Below are 22,332 nucleotides of genomic sequence, written 5' to 3' on the forward strand. Positions count from 1 at the left end.
TGGAGATATACAACTCTCCCAGATTAAACCAGGAAGACATAGAAACTCTGAACAGACCAGTAACAAGTAGAGAGATTAAAACAGTAATAAAAAAATTGCCAATAAAAAAAGTCCAGGACCAGATGGATTCGCAGCTGAATTCCATCAGACATTCAAAGAAGAATTAGTACCAATCCTATAGAACACTATTGCACAAGACAGAGAAAGAGGGAATCCTCCCTAAATCGTCCTATGAAGCCAGTATCACCCTAATTCCAAAGCTAGGAAAGGACATAACAAAAAGTGAAAACTATAGACCAGTATCCCTGATGAACATAGATGCAGAAGTCCTCAACATCAAACTTGCTAACTGAATCCAACAGCATATCAAAAAGATAATACACCATGACCAAGTGAGTTGCATACCAGGTATGCAGCAATGGTTTAACATATGCAAGTCAATAAATGTGATAGACCACATAAACAAACTTAAAAACAAAAATCATGTGATCATCTTAATAGATGCAGAAAAAGCATTTGACAAAATCCAGCATCGCTTTATGGTTAAAACCCTCAGCAAAATTGGTATAGGAGGGACACACACTTCACACAGATAGGTAATAAAAGCTATCTATGACACACCCACAGCCAACATTATACTGAATGGGGACAGTTGAAAGCATTGCCCCTGGGAACTGGAACAAGACAAGGATGCCCACTTTCATCACTTCTATTCAACATAGTATCTGAAGTCCTAGACAGAGCAATCAGACAAGAGAAACAAATAAAGGGCACCTAAATCAGCAGAGTCAAACTATCACTGTTCACTGATGATATGATCATATACCTAGAAAACCCTACAGACTCATCCAAAAAGCTCCCAGATCTGATAAATGAATTCAGTAAAGTTTCAGGATACAAAATTAATGTGCACAAATCAGTAGCACTGCTATACACCAACAGCAATCAAGCTGAGAAACAAATCAATAACTCAACTCCTTTTACAATGGCAGCAAAAAACAAACAAACAAACAAACCAACAAAAACACCAACTTAGGAATATACCTAATCAAGGTGGTGAAAGAATTCTACAAGGAAAACTACAAAACACTGCTGAAAGAAGTCACTGATGACACAAACAAATGGAAACACATCCCATGCTCGTGGAGAATCAATGTTGTAAAAACGACCATACTGCCAAAAGCAATATGCAAATTCAATGCAGTTCCAATCAAAGTACCATAATCATTCTTCACAGAACTAGGAAAACAATCCTAAAATTCATATGGAACCTCAAAAGACCCCACATAGCAAGACTAAGCAAAAAGAACAAATCTGGAGGCATCACATTACTTGACTTCAAACTATACTACAAGACTATAGTTATCAAAACAGCATGGTACTGATATAAAAATAGGCACATAGACCAATGAAACAGAATAGAGAACCCAGAAATGAAGCCAAATACAGCCAACTGATTTTTGACAAAGCAAACAAAAACATAAAGTTGGGAAAGGACATCTTATTCAACAAATGGTGCTGGGATAATTGGGAAGCCACATGTAGAGGACTGAAACTGGATCCTCATCTCTCACCTTATACAAAAATCAACTCAAGATGATCAAAGACCTAAATCTAACATCTGAAACCATAAAAATTCTAGAAGATAACATTGGTAAAGGTCTTCTGAACTTTGGCTTAGGCAAAGATTTCATGACCAAGAACCCAAAAGCAAATGAAACAAAAACAAATATAAATAGATGGGACTTAGTTAAACTAAAAAGCTTCTGCACGGCAAAAGAAATCATCAGTAGAGTAAACAGACAACCCACAGAGTGGGAGAAAATCTTCCCAAACGTGCATCTAGCAAAGGACTAATATCTGGAATCTACAAGGAAGTCAAACAAATCAGCAAGAAAAAAACAAAACAAAACATAATCCCATCAAAAAGTGGGCTAAGGACATGAATAAACAAGTCTCAAAAGAATATATACAAATGCCCAACAAACATATGAAAAGACGCTCATTATCACTAATTATCAGGGAAATGCAAATTAATACCACAATGAGATACCTACCTTACTCCTGCAAGAATGGCCACAATTAAAAAATCAAAAAGCATAGATGTTGGCATAGATGTGGTGAAAAGGGAATGTTTTCATTTACACTGCTGGTGGAAATGGAAACTAGTATAACCACTAAGGAAAACAGTACAGAGATTCCATTTAGAACTAAAAGTATAACTACCATTTGATCCATCTATCCAACTACTGGGTATCTATTCAGAGGAAAAGAAGTCATTATATGAAAAAGATACTTGCACACGCATGTTTGTAGCAGCATAATTTGCAACTGCAAAAATATGGAACCAGCCTAAATGCCCATTGACCAACAAGTGGATAAAGAAAATGTGGTATAAATATACCAGGGAATACTACTCAGCCATAAAAAGGAACGAAATAATGGCATTCATAGCAACCTGGATGGAGTTGGAGACCATTATTCTAAGGGAAGTAACTCAGGAATGGAAAACCAAATATCATATGTTCTCACTTTAAGTGAGAGCTAAGCTATGAGGATGAAAGTTATAAGAATGATACATTGGACTTTGGGGATTCAGGGGGAAGGATGGGAGAAGAGTGAGGAATAAAGGAGTACACAATGGGTACAGTGCACACTGTCTGGGTGTTGGAGGCACCAAAATCTCAGAAATTACTGCTAAGGAACTTATCTGTGTAACAAAAAACCACCTGTTCCCCCAAAACCATGGAAATAAAAAAATATATAATTTATGCAAACAGATAAAATATTAGATCTTTCACTTTAGTATAATATATACAATTCTAATTTAATTATCAAAATCCTGTATTTTATATCAATATATCTTGGTAATCATGTTTAAATATCACTATTAAAGATAGACTACTGAGTTTCCTTATTACCCCAAATGTTCACTATATTAGATACTGCTATTTGATCTCAAGAGAATGGATCCTTAAACAGACTCACTCTTCTAATGATCGATCTAGGCCTCGGTCAGGAGATCGATGGTGAGCACGTTCTGGTGAATGACATTTTGTATTTGGCTTCATTGTAGAACTCATATGATAAGCATTACTTGAATAATTTTGGCGGCGAAGTTCTTGTACGGCCCTCTCCCTAAAGCAAAATAGTGATGCTTTAAATTTTATATCCAGCAAAATTATTAAAACATAAAACTAGCTCAATTCATACTTGAAAATCTAACCACCATGAAAGAACTAAAACCTCTTGTTACCTAAGAAACAATGCTTTCCATGCTGAAAAGCATTGTTTTTGAGCTTGCATAGAGATAAACTTACCTTTCAAAGCGCTCTGTTCCTAGTTGTCTTTTGGTAATGTCTAAATCAGCTTCCAATTGTGTGACAACATTTCTGAACTGGGCCACATCTCTACTCTGGATGGCCCTGTTTAAAAGAGGATAAGAGTTATAGTTGACTAAACTTAAAATATGGCTATGATTCTGGGGTACATTAAACCATATTGATAGTGGTTTCTCAGCTGGATCCAAATCACATTGTGATTTTTATGGCCAGATTTATTAGTAGATCTAAAATATGCCCATGTTAGACATGGTAAGTATGCAGAGTAGCCTACTTGAAAAGCCTAAGCAATCCCAGTCCCATTTAATTAGTTAATCCTTCTCTGTTTCAGTTTCCCTGTTTGAACATATTATACATCATCTGTCTATACTACTTACTATAAATTGTTTTTTATGTAAGTACTTAGAGGTATTATATAAAGTAGTAGTATGATCAAATAATTAACACCGGAATTCACTAGCTCCATGATTAATATGGTCTGTTTTATATATATCTATTCAACCAAGTGCCTTATAATGAAATTTGACATACACAATCTTCAATTTAATAGAATCTTCCTTAAGGCTAAACAATGCCTCAAAAAACCTGTAATAAGGCACAATATCATAGGGAAGATAAACATTGATGAATGCCACTCACACAGAACATTCTATCCTCTTCACTTGCTTTCAGGATACTATCATAGACTGCTGAAATCTAAACTTTAGAGACTAATAACAAACACTTCTCATGCTAATTCTAAGTGTTAGTATTTAACAGCCAGTCTAAAACAGAGTATAGCCCTTAGGGTGGAAGTTTTGGCATATTTCACGAAGGTAGATTTCCACCTACCATCCTGAGAAAGTGATCCTGCAAAACCTGTTGAAGGAATCATAATAGCCTAGCTACAGTAATGGAAAAGAAGGACTCAGTCACCGCCACTATAACCTGAAAAGTTTCTGAAGGAAACAGGCCCTGGCTCTGAAGCCCTTGCCTAGTCAGGGGCTCCTAGGAGTGGCTGATTGCCGAGACCATGCTTCTTATCCTTTCCCATGCCCTGACCTCAGATGTGAGGACAGAGTGGAGGCTGGATGAAAAGTGTTACAGATGGGACAGGTAAGAACAGGGGTTAAGGGTCCCCCATCAGTTTTTATGAGAGGTGACCAAGTTTAATAGAAAAAAAATTCACTATACAGGGAGGCAATTCCACCCAATTCTCCAGCCAAACGTCTTTTAATAAGGTGCTAGGAGTGCTAGAGATGCTTAAAAAAAGAAAAAAAAAAGAAAAGAAAAAGAAAGAAAAGAAGCCAAAATCAATGTCCTGGGAAGTCTTCTGTATTTTGTGAATGCAGGTGTTCTTCTAGGTATCCAGTACATGCAATAGGTACAAAAGAAAATATGATGTGGCAAATGCAAACACTAGGTTGCAATATATTGGTCTAAATATGAAAATTCTTCTGGTTTCAAACTGGTTAATTTTTTTCTCATTTTGTTGTATTTCCTAAATGCAGTATTTTAGATCAGACATTCTATTATACTCAAAACTCTGTTGGAAAGAATCAATAGAGATCATTAAACTTAAATTTAGATAAGAAAAACATAATAGAAAAAGTACCACCGCTTAGGCAAATCACAGTATTTTTGATCCTTAGGCAAATTATAGAATTCTCTAAATTCTAGCTTAAAAATTCTACTAATCTATAAAGTACCAAAAAATTAAGATGTATGACTTTACTTTATATTGCTAAACAACTCACATTTTATTTTCTGCCAAACAAAGGTGTTCTTTAAGAAGCTGAATTTCAGATTCTTTTTCTTGAAGTGCTATCTGAGACTGATATTCTTTGTCTCGATTGGCCACCAGCAAAGCTTCTAGATTCTGCATGGAGATTCTCTCATTTGTCATCTGACTCCTCAGGAGTTCAATTTCAGAACGAGCAGAATCTAACTCATTCTCCATCTGTACAATAATAAGAAAATATCTACACTTATTCCCATTAATTCACTTAACTATTATATTATCAGGGACTCACAAAATTTTCATAATCTGTTATAAACTGGCAACTACTTTTAATGTGATTTGAAATTGTGTCCCTCCTTCTTACCAAATAAACACACCACACATATATGTATAGTATCACTTTCTCCATCTCTCTGATCATATCAGAAAATTCATTAATTTAAGAAAAGGCTTATTAATTTCAAACTGCAACCAGTTTCTACTATCAGCTTTGATATTTCTTTATATACTCCTGCAAGTCTGATGATATCTGTGAGCACTGCTTTGTCCTGAGTTAGGTGAGCTACATGCTTATAGAATGTCATTGGACTCCATAATTAAGGAGTATAAGGAGTAATCTCTTATATTCTTATATAAAGAGTAATCTCTTATATTCTCTTAATATAATTAATAATTATATTTAATAATGTAATTAAATATAATTATAATTAATATAAGGCATAATCTCTTATATTCTCTTGCATAAACTTGTGGAAAGCTTCCTTTTGAAAATTATCTTGAGCCTGAAAATATGCTCAGTGAGACAAATGTTTTTTAAAAAGGAGGAAGAACAGTCACTAGTATTTAGAAAACAATTATTCCTTATCTTGTCATATACATAACAAATTCTATATGCATTTAAAAAGTTAAATTTGAAAAGTTAAGCTTTAAATTCCAGTGAAAAGAAATAAAAATGAAATTACAGGGAAAGGAGATAGGTAAGTAGGGAAATTTTCTAAGCTAGATACAATGCAAAAAAAAGTTTCATCACCTTAAAAAAATAAACATTTTGATAGTCAATATAAACTTAACCAAAATTTGAAAGGAAACAACTGGAAGACAAATAAACTTAGTAAATAAAATTAATAGCTTATATCTCTACTAACATAAAGAACACATATAAACTGATGAGAAATATGAGCTAAATGATAATGATCAGAAAATTTACAAAAGGAGAAATACAATTAAATTGTAAACGTATGGGGAAAATTTACCTTTACTAGTAATCAAATAAACTAAAACAAGATGCCATTACTAGTTCAGGGCTTCTTACCTCAACATTACTGATGTTTTGGGTTGGATAATTATTTGGAGTGGGGGGCAGCACTATGCATTACAGGATGCTTAGCAGTATCTCTGGCCTCTGCCCAATCGACGCCACCAGCATTCCCCACTCTAGTCATGACCATCAAAAAGGTCATTACTAAATGCAGACTAGGAGCAAACTCTCTTTCAGCTGAACTGGAAAAACTCTACCAAAGACACTGTTCTAGTCTATCTAATTTGCAAATTTGTTAGTTTGTGTTAATGAACATTACATTGGGCAATGGCAATCTCATATACTTTGCTGGCAGGAGTAGAAAATAGACCGTGATTTTTTTGACAATAGCTTTTTTGAAATATAATTCACATGCCATCAATGATTTTTAGCATATTAACACAGTTGTACAATCGTTACCACAATCTAATGTGAGAACTTTTTCATCACCCCAAAAAGAAACTCAAGGTTGGGCATGGTGGCTAACACTTGTAATCCCAGCACTCTGGGAGGCCAAGGTAGGTGGATTGCTTGAGCTCAGGAGTTTGAGACCAGCCTGGGCAACATGGTGAAACTCCATCGCTACAAAACATTCAAAAACTTAGCCAGGCATGATGACATAGGCCTGTAGTCCCAGCTACTCAGCAGGCTGAGGTGGGAAATCGCTTGAGCCCAGGAAGCCGAGGATACAGTGAGCCAAGATGGCACCACTGCACTCCAGCCTCGGCCACTGAAGGAGACCCTGTCTCAAAAAAAACAAAAAACAAAAAAACCAACACAGAACCTTCTCTGGCCCTAGGCAACCCCTAAACTATTTTCTACTATTTGCCTTATTCTGGATATTCCATATAAACGGAAACAAACAATGTGTATGCGGTCTTTTGTGACTGGCTTCCTTTATTAGCACAATGTTTTTAAGAGTTGTCAATGTTTTAGCAGGATCAAAACTTCATCACTTTTATTGCCTAATAATATTCCATTGCATAGATAAACCACAGCTCTATTCATGAGTTAAAAATATTTGACTTATTATACTCTGGGACTATTACAAATAATATTGCCATAAAAATTTGTATACAAGTTTTTGTATGGACATGTTTTCATTCCTCTTGAATAGATAGAAGTGACATTTATGAGCTGTAAGGTAATCTAATTTTTAACATTTTGAGGAACTGCCAAAATGTTTTACAAAGTTGCCTTACTATTTTACATTTCCACCAGCAATGTATGAGGGTTTCACTTTTTCCACATTTTTGTCAACATTTTTTATCTTCTCTCTGATTACAGCCATCCTAGTGGTTGTGAAATAGTATGGTTTGGATTTGCATTTTTCTATTAATGATGTTCAGCATCTTTTCATGTGTTTATTGGCCATTTATGTATCTTATGTAGAGAAATGTCTATTAATATCCTTTGCCTAATTTTTTAGTTGGGTTCTTAGTTTTTTGTTTTTTGAGACAAGGTCTCATTCTGTCACCCAGGCTGGAGTGCAGTGGCATGAAGATGGCTCACTGAAGTAAACCTCCCACCTCAGCCTCTCAAGTCGCTGGGAATACGACTGTGCACCACCACACCTGGTTAATTTTTGTATTTTTTGTAGAGATGGGTTTTTGCCATGTTGCCCAGGCTGGTCTTGAACTCCTGGGCTCAAGCGATCCTCCTGTCTAGGCCTCCCAAAATGCTAGGATTAGAGGCATGAACCACCACTACATATTTTGAATATGAATCTCTTATCAGATATATGGTTTGCAAATGTCTTCTCACATCTTGTGCATCGTCTTGCCACTTTCTTGATGATATCATTTGCAGCACAGAAGGTTTTTTTTTTTTATTTTGATCAAGTCTACTTAATCTATTCTTGTGTGTGTGTGTGTTTTTGACGTGTATTTAAGAAAGCGCTGCCTAACCCAAGGTCACAAAGATTTACTTCTGTGTTTTCTTCTTAATATAGTTTTTGCTGTTACATATAGCCCTATGATTCATTTTCAGTTAATCTTTGCATGTGATCCAACTTCATTCTTTTCCACATAGATATTAGGTTGTCGCCATTTGCTAAAAATACGATTCTTTCCTCATTGAATTGTCCTAGCACCTGTATTTTGAAAAATCATTTGGGCACAAATGTATAAACCATTTCTGGACTCTGAATTCTGTTCCATCAACCTCTATGTCTTTCCTTATGCTAGTACCACATTGTCTTGATTACTTCAGTTTTGCAGCCAGTTTTGAAATCAGGAAGTGTGATTCTCCAACTTTGTTTTTCTTTTTCAAGATTGTTTTGGCTATTCACTTGCACTTCCATATGAATTTTAGATCAGTTTGACAATTTCTACAAAGACACCTGGGATTCTGATAAGCACTGCATTAAATTTGTGGATCAGTTTTGGGAGTAATGCCTTCTTAACAATGGTAGGTGTTCTGGCCCATGAACATGGGATGTGTTTCCATTTATTTAGGTCTCCTTTAATTTCTGTTGACAACGTTCTGTAGTTTTGTAAAATACAAGTATTTGTCTTTTTTTTTTTTAGACAGAGTCTTGCTCTGTCGCCAGGCAGAGTGCAGTGGCATAATCTTGGCTCACTGCAACCTCTGACTCCCTGGTTCAAGCGATTCTCCTGCCTCGGCCTCCCAAGTAGCTGGGACTACAGGCACGTGCCATCACACCCAGCTAATTTTTGTATTTTTAGTAGAGATGGGGTTTCACCATGTTAGCCAGGATGGTCTTGATCTCCTGACCTCATGATCTGCCCACCTCGGCCTCCCAAAGTGCTGGGATTACAGGCATAAGCCACCACGTCCGGCCGTATTTGTCCTTTTTTAGTGCTACCCTTTTTGATGCAATTCCATTTGATATAATTTTTTTTTCATTTTCAGATTGTTCATTGTTAATGTATAGAAATAAGAAATACGATAATTGGATATTGATCTTGTGTCCTACAACCCTGATGCTCATTTATTCTAATACTTTTTTAGTGGATTCTTAGGATTTTCTGTATTTCAGATCATGTCACCTGCAAACAGAGATAGCTTTACTTCTTTTCCAATCTGGATGCCTTTTATTTCTTTTTCTTGCCTAACTTCTCTGCCTAGAACCTCTGCTACAATGTTGAATAGAAAAGGCAAGGTGGGCATTCTCGTCTTGATACTGATCTTATGGCAAAAGCATTCAATCACCACTAAGTACAGTGTTTGCTGTGGGTTTTTCATAGATGCCCTTTGTGAGGTCAAGAAAGTTTCTATTTCTAGTTTATAGAGTGTTTTTATCAGGCAAGAATGTTGGATTTTGCCAAATGCTTTTTCTGCATCCATTGAGAAGGCTGTGTGGTTTTCGTTCTTGATTCTATTGATATGATGATGTATTAACTGATTTTTCAGGTGTTAAACCAACCCAGCATTCATGGAATAAACCCTACTTGATGGTGTAAATTTCGTTTTATGTGTTGTTGGATTCAGTGTTACAGTATTTTCTCGATAATTTTTCATCTGTATTCATAAGAGATAATGGTCTGCAGTTTTATTTTCCTGTGACGTCTTTGTCTGGCTTTGGCCTCAGGGCAATAATGGCTTCATAGAATGCATTAAGAAGTGTTCTCTTCTACTTTTGGAAGAGTTTGCAAAAATTCTGGGTCAATGCATCTTGAATCATTTGGAAGAATTCACAACTGAAGCCATCTGGGCCTCGGTATTACTTTATGGAAGTTTAAAAATTTCTATTTTGACCTCTTTAGGTTACAGGTTTATTCAGATTTTCTACTTTTCCTTAAGTCAGTTTTAATAGTTTGTGTTTTTCTGGAAATTTGTTGATTTCATCTAAGCATTTAATTTTTGGCATTCAGTTGTTCATGATATTCCCCTATGATACTTTTTTTATAAGGTTAGTAGTGATGTCCCTTCTCTTATTCCTGATTTTAGTAATTTGACTCTGTCACTTTGCTAAAGATTTGTCAATTTTGTTGGTATTCTGAAAGAACAAGCTTGTGGCTTCTTTGATTCTTGATTGTTTTCTCTTCACTTAGTTTCTGTTCTAATCTTGATTATTATTTTCATTCTTCTTGCTGTGGGTTTAGTTTGTTCCCTTTTCCCAGTGTTCTAAGTGGAAAGCTAGGTTAGCGACTTAAGAGTTTTCTTCTTTTTTAATATAGATAGGCATTTATAGCTATAAATTTCCCTCTAAGTACTGCTTTAGCTGCATCCTATATGTTTTGACACAGTACACATTCATTTTCACTAATCTCAGAGTATTTTCTTTTTTTCCTTTGTGATTTCTTCTTTGACTCACCACTATTTGGGAATGTGCTGCTCAATTTTCATATACTTCTGAATTTACAAAATATTCTTCTTTTATCAATCCCTAACAATTCCATTGTGGTGGGAAAACATACTTTGCATAAGTTCAATCCTTTTAAATCTATTGAGGCTTATATTATGGCCTAATGTATGATCTATTCTGGAGGATCTTCCATGTTGAGAAGACTATGTATTCTACTGTTTTTGGAAGAGTGTTTTATACATTTATGTTAATGCCAATTTGGTTTTTGTGTTGTTGAAATCTTATATTTCCTTGTTGATGTTCTGCCTAGCTGCTCTCTTCATTATTGAAAGTGGGGTACTGACATCTGCAACTATTACTGTTGAACTGTTTATTTACAGCTCAGTACAGAAATGTTATTCCTACATAGCTGTTTTTCTTCCTTTTCTCACTAGTGATATTAATCTTACACTTACATCTATATATGTCACAAGCCCAATGATATATTGTTACAACTATTACTTTTAAATGTTATAGCTTTTAAAGAAGTTGATAGAAGAAAGGACAGCAAACATATACAGTCAGACTTAGCAGCTCTTTTTTTTTTATTTTTGAGACGGAGTCTCACTCTGCCACCCAGGCTGGAGTGCAGTGGCATGATCTCGGCTCACTGTAAGCTCCGCCTCCCAGGTTCATGCCATTCTCCTGCCTCAGCCTCCCAAGTAGCTGCGACTACAAGCACCTGCCACTACGCCTGGCTAATTTTTTTGTATTTTTTTTAGTAGAGACAGGGTTTCACCGTGTTAGCCAGGATGGTCTCGATCTCCTGACCTCGTGATCTGCCCGCCTCAGCCTCCCAAAGTTCTGGGATTACAGGCGTGAGCCATCGCGCCCAGCCCAAAGCAGCTCTTTTAAATATGTTCAAAGAAATAAAGGAAGTCATACTTAAGGAGGTAAAGTAAGTCCATAAATGGATGAATGGATAAAGAAAATGTGGTATAGATACAAAATGGAATACTATACAGCAGTGGTCCCCAACCTTTTTGTCACCAGGAACTGGTTTCATGGAAGACAATTTTTCCATGGACAGCAGTGGGGGTGGGGATGGTTTTGGGATGAAACTGTTCCACCTCAGATCATCAGGCATTAGTTAGATTCTCACAAGGAGTGTGCAACCTAGATCCCTTACATGCGCAGTTCACAACAGGGTGCACGCTCTTACGAGAATCTAATGCCACTGCTGATCTGACAGGAGGTGGAGCTCAGGCAGTAATGCTCACTCACCCACCGCTCACCTCCTGCTGTGCGGCTAGGACTGGTACCAGTCTGTGGTAACAGGCTATGGGCCCATACAGGTCTGCGGCCCAAGGGTTGGGGACTCCTACTATACGGCCTTTAAAAAGAAAAAAATTCTGTCATTCATGGCAACCTGGGTGGAATTGGAGGACATTATGCTAAGTGAAATAAGCCAGGCAAAGAAAGACAAATACTGTATGATCTTACTTTATAAGTGGAATCTAAACAAGCTGACTTTATAGAAACAGAGAGTAGAATGGTGGGAGGAGGAAGGATGGAGAAAGGGGAGATGTTGATCAGAGTCCAAAGTTTTAGTTAGACTGGAGAAATAAGTTTTGGTGATTTATTACACTGTATGGTGACCACAGTTAATAATAATCTACTGTATAATTCAAAATTGCTAAAAGAATAAAATTTTAATGATATCACACAAAAAATAAGTTGATAAGTTGATTGATATGTTATTAGCTTTCTACATACATAGACCAAAACGTCACATTGTACTCCATAAATATACACAATTATTATTTGTCAAATAAAAAAAGAAAGAAAAAAGTAAAAGAAGGCCTAATAACAATGTCTCATCAAATAGAGACTAATAATAAGGAAATAATAAGCTGCTCTAAAAGACAGTTTCTTTTGTTTGCTTTATTTTCCTATGGATGGGCTGCATTTTACTGGCTTTTTGAGGGTTAAATTTTTGTTGTTGAAAAACTAGAAATTTTAAATAATATATTGTAGCATCTCTAAATACTGATCCTCCCCATCTTGGGGCTTTTTATGGTTGGCTTATTTCCTTATTTATTTGTCTGGACTGTTTCTATGATGTCTGTTTCCCTTGCAGTATATAGCCTCTGATGTTGCTCCTCAGGGTATGCACATAGTTACCCTGATCCCCTCCCATGGGCATTTACACCGTCATTCTAGCCCCTCCCGCTAGGATGCAATGGATTTAGCCAGGCTCTCTTTGACTGTCTCTCTCTGATCTCCCTGTTAAGTGTCTGGCTGATCTGTCCCTACTGGTATCAAATCCAACTATTAGCCTCTATTAATTGCTAGCTGACTATTCTATTTATTTTGACAATCAACTGTGGGTTACCTTGCTTCACAGTCTGATCCAATTACATTTGATCCCTTTGCAGGGGTACTACTTCCCAACCCAAGCATTGTTGAGGTATGATTGACAAATAAAAATTATATATACTTAAGGAATGTAACATGATGTTTTGATACACACATACATTGTAGAATGATTGCCACAATTAAGCTAACTAACATATCGATCACCTCTCTCTCAACTAGTTACTGTTGTATGTGTGTGTTAAGAACACATGAGATCTATTCACAGCAAATTTCAAGTATACAGTATATTAACTGTAGTTACCATGCTGTACATTAGATCTCCCAAACTTATTCACCTTGTAACTGAAAATTTGCACCCCTTGTCCAACGTCTCCCTTCTTCCCCTACTCCCCTCACCCCCAGCCCCTCATCACCACCATTCTACTCTCTGTCAAACTCACAGAAGGGGTAGTTTTGAGGCAAGTTTTTGAGGCTTGCTCTGATCCCAGAAGGGCTCTTGTTAGCTGCTGCTGTCCATGGTTCTCTATTCAACTTCTAACTGGTCTATTGTTTCCATTTTTGTTTTCATGATGTTTCCTCTTAATTGTGAAGCAGTGGCTTTTTGAAAGCTCGTTGGCTGTATGTGCCAAAAGTTCCACTTGTGGGAATCCATCTTAAGGATATAATGCAAAATGTGATGAAAGTTTTATGTAAAAAAATTTTCCATGTTGTTTTATACAATAAAAATTTTAATTTTTTTATACAGAAATGGTAAACAGTAGAATAATTCATTTAATATATTATTTTGCAACTATGCAAAAGAACACAAAAATCTGGCCAGGAAAAGAAAAGGCCAGAAGGAAATGTAACAAAATGTCTATAGTGGGAGAAAGTACCTTATTCTAGTTTTAGGTTCTGAAATCCATTGTAGCCTAAGGTGATGACTACATTTTTTAAAATCCTTTGCTTCCTTCAAAAATTATGAGAGATTCTCCAAAGCACTTCTCATATTATGCCTAAGGAAATCACCCATAACATAAGCATTCATAAAAAGATGTTAAAGGAAGAATATTTGGAATTCATGTTCTCAAAATTCCTCTTGAGAAGAGTTAGTTAATAGATATACTATTAATTTAGAGATAGAAAATCAAGACCAGGGTATATTGTATATTATGTGAATTATATATCAACAAATATATCTCAGTAAATGTATTTAAAAAAAAAGAAAAGCAAAGAAAACTAAGACTGAAAAAAAGGTCCAGATAGTGCTTTAAACTATTTTTATAGGAGAATGAAGGTGGCAATATAGATATTTTTGACCCTAACTTCTCTTTTCTTATTTAAAATTATCTGAATGATCTCAGGGATGGAAGGCTAGTTCAATATTCAAAAACAATTAATGTGATCTATCATATTAATAGGCTAAAGAAGAAAAATCATTGGATCTTATAATTAGATGCTGAAAAAGCATTTGACAAAATTCAACATCAATCTATGATAAAACCTCTTAGAAATATGGGAATAGAGGGGAAATCCCTCTACTTGATAAAGAGCAACTGCAAAATACTACAGATAACACTAGTGGTGAAACACTGAATGCTTTCTGCCTAATATTGGGAAGAAGGTAAGATGTCCACTTTCACCATTCTTAACTGACACAGTGCTTAAGTACAAAACAGTGCAAGAAGGCAAGAAAAGGCAAACAGATCAGAAAAGAATAAAACTGTTCTTATTTTCAGATATAGCGGTTGTTTACCTAGAAAACCCCACGCAATCTGCAGGAAAACTCCTAGGACTAGTAAGTGGATTTGGCAAGTTCATAGGACACAAGATAAACATTCAAAAATTAAAATTGTTGGCTGGGCACGGTGGCTCATGCCTGTAATCCCAGCACTTTGGGAGGCTGAGGCGGGCAGATAACTTGAGGTCAGGAGTTCGAGACCAGCCTGGGAAACGTGGTGAAACCCCGTCTCTACTAAATACACAAAAATTAGCTGGGTATGTTGGCACATGCCTGTAATCCCAGCTACTTGGGAGGCTGAGGCAGGAGAATCACTTCAACCTGGGAGGTGGAGGTTGCAGTGACCCAAGATCACGCCACTGTACTCCAGCCTGGGGGACAGAGCAAGGTTCTGTCTCAAAAAAAAAATTAAAATTATTGGCTGGGCATGCTGGCTAATGCCTGTAATCCCAGCATTTTGGGAGGCTGGGGCAGGAGGATTGCTTAAGGCCAGAAGTTCGAGACCAGCCTGGGCAACATAGCAAGACCCCATCTCTACAAAAATCAAAATATTAGCCAGGCATGGTGACACATGTCTGTAGTGCCACCTAGCTACTTGGGAGGCTGAGGTGAAAGAATTACTTGAGCCCAGGGGTTCAAGACTGCAGTAATCTATGTGCCACTGCACTCCAGCCTGGGCAACAGAGTGAGACCCAATCTCTAAAACCAAACCAAAAGAAAACAAAAAACAAAAATCAATTGTACTTCTACATACTAGCAAAGAACACATTGACAATGACATTAAAACTAAAATACCACTTACAATAGCTCAAAAAAAGATACTTCTTTTAATTTTGTAGGTGGAAATCCAAACATGTACAGAACTTGCATGCTGAAAACTACACAGTTAACAAAAGAAATCAAGGAAGATCTAAATAAGACATATCACGTTCATGAATTGGAAGCCTTAGCATAGTAAAGATGTTAATTCTCCCCAAGTTAATGCAATTTTAATGCAATTCCTATCAAAATTCAAGCAGGATTTTTGAAGATATAAAAAGATTATTCTAAGATTTATGTGAAAAATCAAAGAGATTAGAATACCTAAAACAATTTTGAAAAAAAAAGAATAAAGCAGATGAACCCAAATTAAAGACTTAATATATAACCACAGTAAACAAAATTCTGTGGTATTGGGGGAAAGACAGATATATAGGTAAATGTAAAAGAAATAGAAAACCAAGAAATAGACCCACACAAATATACCCAACTGATTTTTCACAAGGGTACAAAATCAATTCAATGGCAGAAAGATAGCTTTTTAAACAAATGGTACAGAAGCAGTTGGATACTCATAGGCCAAAAAAAAAAAAAAAAAAAAAGAACCTCTATGTCAACCTCACACTTTACGCAGAATTAACTCAAAATGGGTCACGGAATTAAATGTGAAAAATAAAACTATAAAACATTTAGAATAAGAAGTAGGAAAATCTTTGTGATTTAGAGCTATAGCAAATAATTTTTAGACTTAAAGCCAAAAGCACAATCCATAAAAGGAAAATTTATAAATGCAACTTCATCAAAATTGAAAACTTTTTAATTGAGAAAGACCCTGTTAAGAGGATAAAAACCACAAGCCACATACTTAGTGAAAGAAAATATTTGCAAACCACATGTCTGATAAAGCAGGATTCCCTAACCCCTGGGCCACAGACTGCTACCAGTCTGTGGTCTGTTAGGAACCAGGCCACACAGCAGGAGGTGAATGGCAGGTGAGCCAGCAAAGCTTCATCTGTATTTACAACTGCTCCCCATCACTCGCATTACTGTCTGAACTCCGCCTCCTGTCAGATCTGCAGCAGCATTAGATTCTCATAGGAGTGGAACCCTATTGTGAACTACACAGGCAAGGGATCTCAGTTGTGCACTCTTTAAAGGAATCTAATGTCTGATGATCTGAGGTGGAGCTGAGGCACTGATGTTAGCTCTGGGGAGCTGCTGCAAATATAGATTAACATTAGCAGAGAGGTTTGACTGCACAGAGACCTTAATAAATCAATTGCTTGCAGACTCATATCAAAACCGTATTGCTGAGTGGCAAGTGACAATTAAGTTGCATCTGGTGGTAGGCTTTATAGTGGCAAGTGAGTTGATGTGCTTCAATTGTACAGCTGCATCTAGTGGCAGGCTTTAAGTCAGAATCTGACACTTATTTTAGTCTGCATGTGGCCTGCCCATTTTTTTATTTACCACTTCCATCCGTGTCTCTTTCCTGCACTGAGTACTTGTCTCAGTCATAGTTTTGGTAAGCCCACAAGCTAACCCTAGCCAAAATGAGTAAAAAACAAACATCACTAGAGAGCTCCTTTGAAAAGGGCAAAAGACCCAATGATGAGACAGCAGAAGAATCTAAGACTATCAACAAAAGGAAAGCTGTATTTAAAAGAAAATACCAAGTCCTACTAAATTATGGGTTCATTGCAACAGGTAGATTCACATTCTCCAAGTCTGCTTTGTATAATATGTAGTGACCGGCTATCCAGTGAAACCATGAAACCTTCAAAACTACTTTGCCACTTGGAGACCAAGCACCCTGTATTAAAAGACAAGACTTTGGAGTTTTTCAAAAGAAAAAAAAATGTGAACACAAAGAACAGAAGCAATTATTAAAGGCCACCACTTCATCAAATGTGTCTCCACTGAGAGCATCATTCTTAGTGGCTAAACACATTGCTAATGCTAAGAAGCCCTTTGCTATTGGTGGAGAGTTGATCCTGCCTACTGATAAGGATAATGTCATAAAATTTTAGGAGAGGCTGAAGTTCAAAAGGTGGCACGTGTTCCTCTTTTGGCTAGCACCAATAACTAGATGAATTGATGAACTAAGAGGATATTGTGACACAATTGTTAGAGAGGATTAATGAATCACCGTGGTATGCAATCCAGGTTGACGAGTCTACAGATGTTGACAGCAAGGCAACAATGCTTGTTTCTGTGTGATATATTTTTCAGGAGCCTGTGTATCAAGATATGTTATGTGCACTTTTGTTGCCAACCAACATCACAGCTGCAGACTACTCAAGTCTTTGAATGACTACATATCAGGAAAACTGAATTCAGGTCATTTTGTGTCAGTATATGCACAGATGGCAGTGGTTGCCATGGCTGGATAGCTCTCTGATTTCATTACTTGGGTCAAAGAGGTCGCTTCTGAATGTGAGTCTACACACTGTGTCATCTATAGAGAAATGCTGGCTATCCAAAAAATGTCACCTGAACTTAACAACATTTTGCAGGACGTGATTAAAATTATCAGCCACATTAAAGTACATGCCCTTAACTCATGTCTGTTCGCATAGCTCCGTGAAGAGATGAATGCAGAGGAAACACGTCTTCTCTTATATACAGAAGTGAGATGACTTTCTAAAGGTGTATCACTGGCCAGAGTTTTTGAGTTATGAGAGCAACTCCAGAGATTTCTTTCAGAAAATGTCACCACTGGAAGCACATTTTAGTGACAGAGAATGGGTCTCAAAACTTGCTTACTTGTATGACCTATACAGCCTGCTCAACAAACTCCATCTGTCACTTCAGGGGAGAATGACAACTGTGTTCAAGTTCGCAGATAAAGTGGCTACATTCAAAACTAAACTGCTGAAATCCCAGCACTGGGAGGCCGAGGTGGGCAGATCACTTGAGGTCAGGAGTTCAAGACCAGCCTGGCCAACATGGTGAAATACTGTCTTACTAAAAATACAAAAATCAGCCAGGTGTGGTGGCGGGCACCTGTAATCCCAGCTACTCGGGAGGCTGAGGCAGGAGAATTGCTTGAACCTGGGAGGCGGAGGCTGCAGTGAGCCAAGATCACACTGCTGCACTCCAGCCTGGGCGACAGAGCGAAACAAAACAAAACAAACAAAAAAAGCCAAACTGGAATTATGGGGGCAACGAGTGAACACTGGGATTTTTGACATTTTTCAAACATTAACAGAGATTTTGAAGGAGGGTGAGCCAGGGCCTTCTTTCTCCCAATTGGTGTATGATCACCTAGCTCAGCTTTCAAAAGAATTTGAGCATTACTTCCCAATCAGAAAAGACCCCTGAACTTGGAAGGAATGGATCTGCAACCCATTTGTGAATATGCTAGGTGAATTGACTTTGTCCATGCTAGAAGAGGATCAACTGTTGGAGAGCGCAAATGATGGTGGCTTTAAAAGTACGTTTGAGACAACTTCAAATCTCCATACATTCTGGATTAAAGTCGAGGAGTTCAAGACCAGCCTGGCCAACATGGTGAAATACTGTCTTACTAAAAATACAAAAATTAGCCAGGTGTGGTGGCGGGCACCTGTAATCCCAGCTACTCGGGAGGCTGAGGCAGGAGAATCGGTTGAACCAAGGAGTCGGAGGTTGCAGTGAGCCGAGATCATGCCACTGCACTCCAGCCTGGCAACAGAGTGAGACTCCATCTCAAAAATAAAAAAAATAAAGGTTCAATAGGGTTTGATAATAACAGAACTTTAAACATGACCAAAATTTTCCACTATTTCAAATATACTATGCATCTTCTATATATACCCCTTTAAAATTCGGGCTCTATCTCTCCAGCCACTTCCTCGCATGTATGCTACACTAGCCATTACAAAGTACTTATTATTCACTCCATACCCTTGTCTGTGTTGTTTTTCCTTCTGAATGGGATGCCTCATTCCTTTAGAGCTCCTGAGTATCTCCTTGTGTACTCCTCCCTGATATTCCTGGGCTGAATAGAAATTTCCTCTATAAAGCTTTTAGTGTCTCTTATTAATACATCATACATTACAAATTATTTGTATGTCAATGGGAAGTCCCTGAGGACAGGAACCTATATCTTTTGAATATTATACTCCCAGTGGCAAGTACAATGTCAGGCACAAAGTAGATACAATCAACTGAGTTACAGTTAAAAGAACCCGGCCAATTAGTAAATAAATTTAGCTTAAAAGAATATCATTAAAGTTACAATTTAGCTAAATAAACCTCAACCTCATGGTTCTTTGCTGATCGCTATGTCAGTGTGTTTTATGATTCTGCTGGCTAAAAGTAAATGCAAATTACATGCTCAAAGGAAGAGTTTCTGTTACAGTCTTAAGTTGTTTGGAATACAGCTGTCATAAACTAACCTCTTGGATTTTAAAAATAAAATCTAAGTTCAAAGACATGGCTTGATGTAATATTACATAAAAAAGAACTTACTTTTCCAAAATTATACTAACTTTACAGTAATAGCAATTTTAAAGATTTTAAAAATATATTACATACCATTTCTATTTCTTGATCTTTAGCAACCAGCTGTCGATTAAGAAGTTCTTTGCTTGAGTCAAGTTTAATACAGAGTTCCCTAGTAGAAGACAAATCTGCAAGAGCGGACACTTTTTCAAACTGAACCTTCTGAAGCTCCTCTTCCATTTTTACAACAGATTTATGTAAGGTAGAAATCTGGGACTTGTAAGACCTTTCTGCATTTAAGTGCTGTAAGAATAAAATTATATGTATGTATGTATACATATATATTAAACTGGAAGAAAACTATAACATGGAAAACGAAGTGGGGCAAATCTAAGAGTAGTGCACTTAGATTGTATGAAGTTTTAGATAATACAGGTAGTAACAATATGTACAAAACAGTCTAAGATAAATTCAGGTTTTGATTTTTTTTTTACATAAAATTCATGAGCAGGGTGGTCAACTTTTTAATGTACTTAGCCATTCTTTTTAATGTACTTAGGAAAAAAAACCTTTCCCACTTAAAAGTCCCCAGCCCCAAAGCTAGTTGAGATATATCATTTGACCAACAGTTTTACCTATATTAGCCGGTTTCAATTATTTTATAATACAAATGCTATTGTTGTTGTTAAAAACAAAAATGCTAGCCACTGTTTTATTCACAACATCTGTTTTTGAATTCTTGACTGGCATGTCAATTTCAATCATAATATCATAAAATGAAAACTGATAACTCTTTAACACTTACTAATACCTCTGAGGGAAAAAGACTAAGGGCAAGTATAAATTAAGTATATACCCACATTATAGGAAATAAGAGTATGTTTTTAAAACTATGAGATTTAAGTTACATAAATGCTTTTGAATGTTCAAGATAATTCCACCCCCACCCTTTTCTTTCAGAAGAATGTCTTATGTAAGTGCACTGCCACCTACAGAGAAGTATTTGTTTGCTATAATGTGAAGACAAGTAGATCTGAGAGGCAAATAAATTTATGTGTTTTTACAAGTGATTTTACAAGTGTAAAGCACTAGAATTTGCTCCCATTATAAGTTATTTGGCCATAATTCACTTCTACTTTTTCTCTATCTCTTCCCTTCCTTCCTCACTCACTCTTTCTTATTCTCCAAGCCAACTTTTTATCCATCCTTCCATCCACCCACTCATTCATCACATATTTATTGAATATACTCTATGTTCCAGTCACTGTGCCTAGGTACATATTCGATGGTATGTGGTATCTGCTCTAATGAAACATCCAGACTACTAGAGGAGTCATATACAAATAATTATATAAATACATACAAAGAAAATATAATTAATACCCTAAGAGAAAAAACAAAATGGAATTATATAACACGCTCAATTAAACCCAGAAAAGGCAGAAGAGCCGCTGAAGACTAAACAAACAAATGAACAGGGCAATAAATTAAAGATACTTATAAATATGGGAAATATTAATCCAACTATAATTACTTTAACTGTGACTAATCTATATACCCCAATTAAGACAAATGGTCAGAGTGGATAAGAAAACAAGATCTACTTATTTATCTACAATAAATTAATATTAATATTCAAATGTTAATGCTAATAAAAGGAAAGTTGGGGTAACTACATTAATTTCAGACAAAGCAAATTTCAGAGAAAGGAAAATTATCAGTAATAAAGAGAGGGCATGACATAATGATTGTAAAAAGTTAATTTTCAAAGAAGACATAACAATCCTTAATGTGCACATTCCTAACAACAGAGCATGCCAACATATATGAGGCAAAAAAATTGATAGGATGGCAAGGAGAGATACCCATATCTACTATTCTAGATTACTATTATAGATTATTATTGGAGAATGCAACACCCATGTATCAGTAACTGACAGATCAAGCAGGCAGAAAGCCAGCAAGGATACAATTCAACTGAACAGCGTTATCAATCAATTGGATCTAGACATTTACGGAGTACTTTATCCAAAAACAGCAGAACACACATTCTTTTCAAGCTCACATGCAACATTCACTAAGACAGACTACATATGCCCTATAAAACACATCTAAACAAACTTAAAAGAGCAAAAATCATACAAAGTATACTCTCAGACCACAGTGGAGTTGAACTAGAAATACATTAACAGAAGGATAGTTGGAAAATCCCAAAATATTTAGAAATTTAACAACATACTTCTAGATAACACATAGGTCAAAGAAGAAATCACAAAAAAAATTTAGAATATTTTGAATGAAACAAAAATTAAAATATAACTTACCAAAATTTGTGGCATGTAGTTAAAGCAGTACTTACAAGAAATTTATAGCACTGAGTGCATATATTAGAAAAGAAGGAATATCTAAAATCAATAACCTGGCCGGGTGTGGTGGCTC

The 22,332-nt window shown here is 36.3% G+C and overlaps 1 protein-coding gene across 21 annotated transcripts in view; it reads right to left on the reverse strand.

The window, feature by feature from the left end:
• TSGA10 (testis specific 10) overlaps positions 1-22,332 on the reverse strand; it is a 169,443-nt gene that overhangs the window by 26,247 nt on the left and 120,864 nt on the right. For 15 of the 21 annotated variants that reach the window (XM_024242280.2, XM_024242282.2, XM_063713358.1 and 12 more), the window contains 4 exons: positions 19,987-20,196; positions 5,078-5,280; positions 3,321-3,425; positions 2,989-3,138 (listed from right to left, as the gene is read on the reverse strand). In XM_024242280.2, the coding sequence (XP_024098048.1) occupies positions 2,989-3,138; positions 3,321-3,425; positions 5,078-5,280; positions 19,987-20,196 (668 nt within the window). Of the gene's footprint in view, positions 1-2,988; positions 3,139-3,320; positions 3,426-5,077; positions 5,281-12,447; positions 19,155-19,178; positions 19,448-19,986; positions 20,197-22,332 lie in introns of those variants that run through there. The other 6 variants (XM_063713356.1, XM_063713357.1, XM_063713355.1 and 3 more) reach the window with 3 other exon arrangements.

Source organism: Pongo abelii, chromosome 12 (genome assembly GCF_028885655.2).
Source record: "Pongo abelii isolate AG06213 chromosome 12, NHGRI_mPonAbe1-v2.0_pri, whole genome shotgun sequence".
Lineage (NCBI taxonomy): Eukaryota > Metazoa > Chordata > Mammalia > Primates > Hominidae > Pongo > Pongo abelii.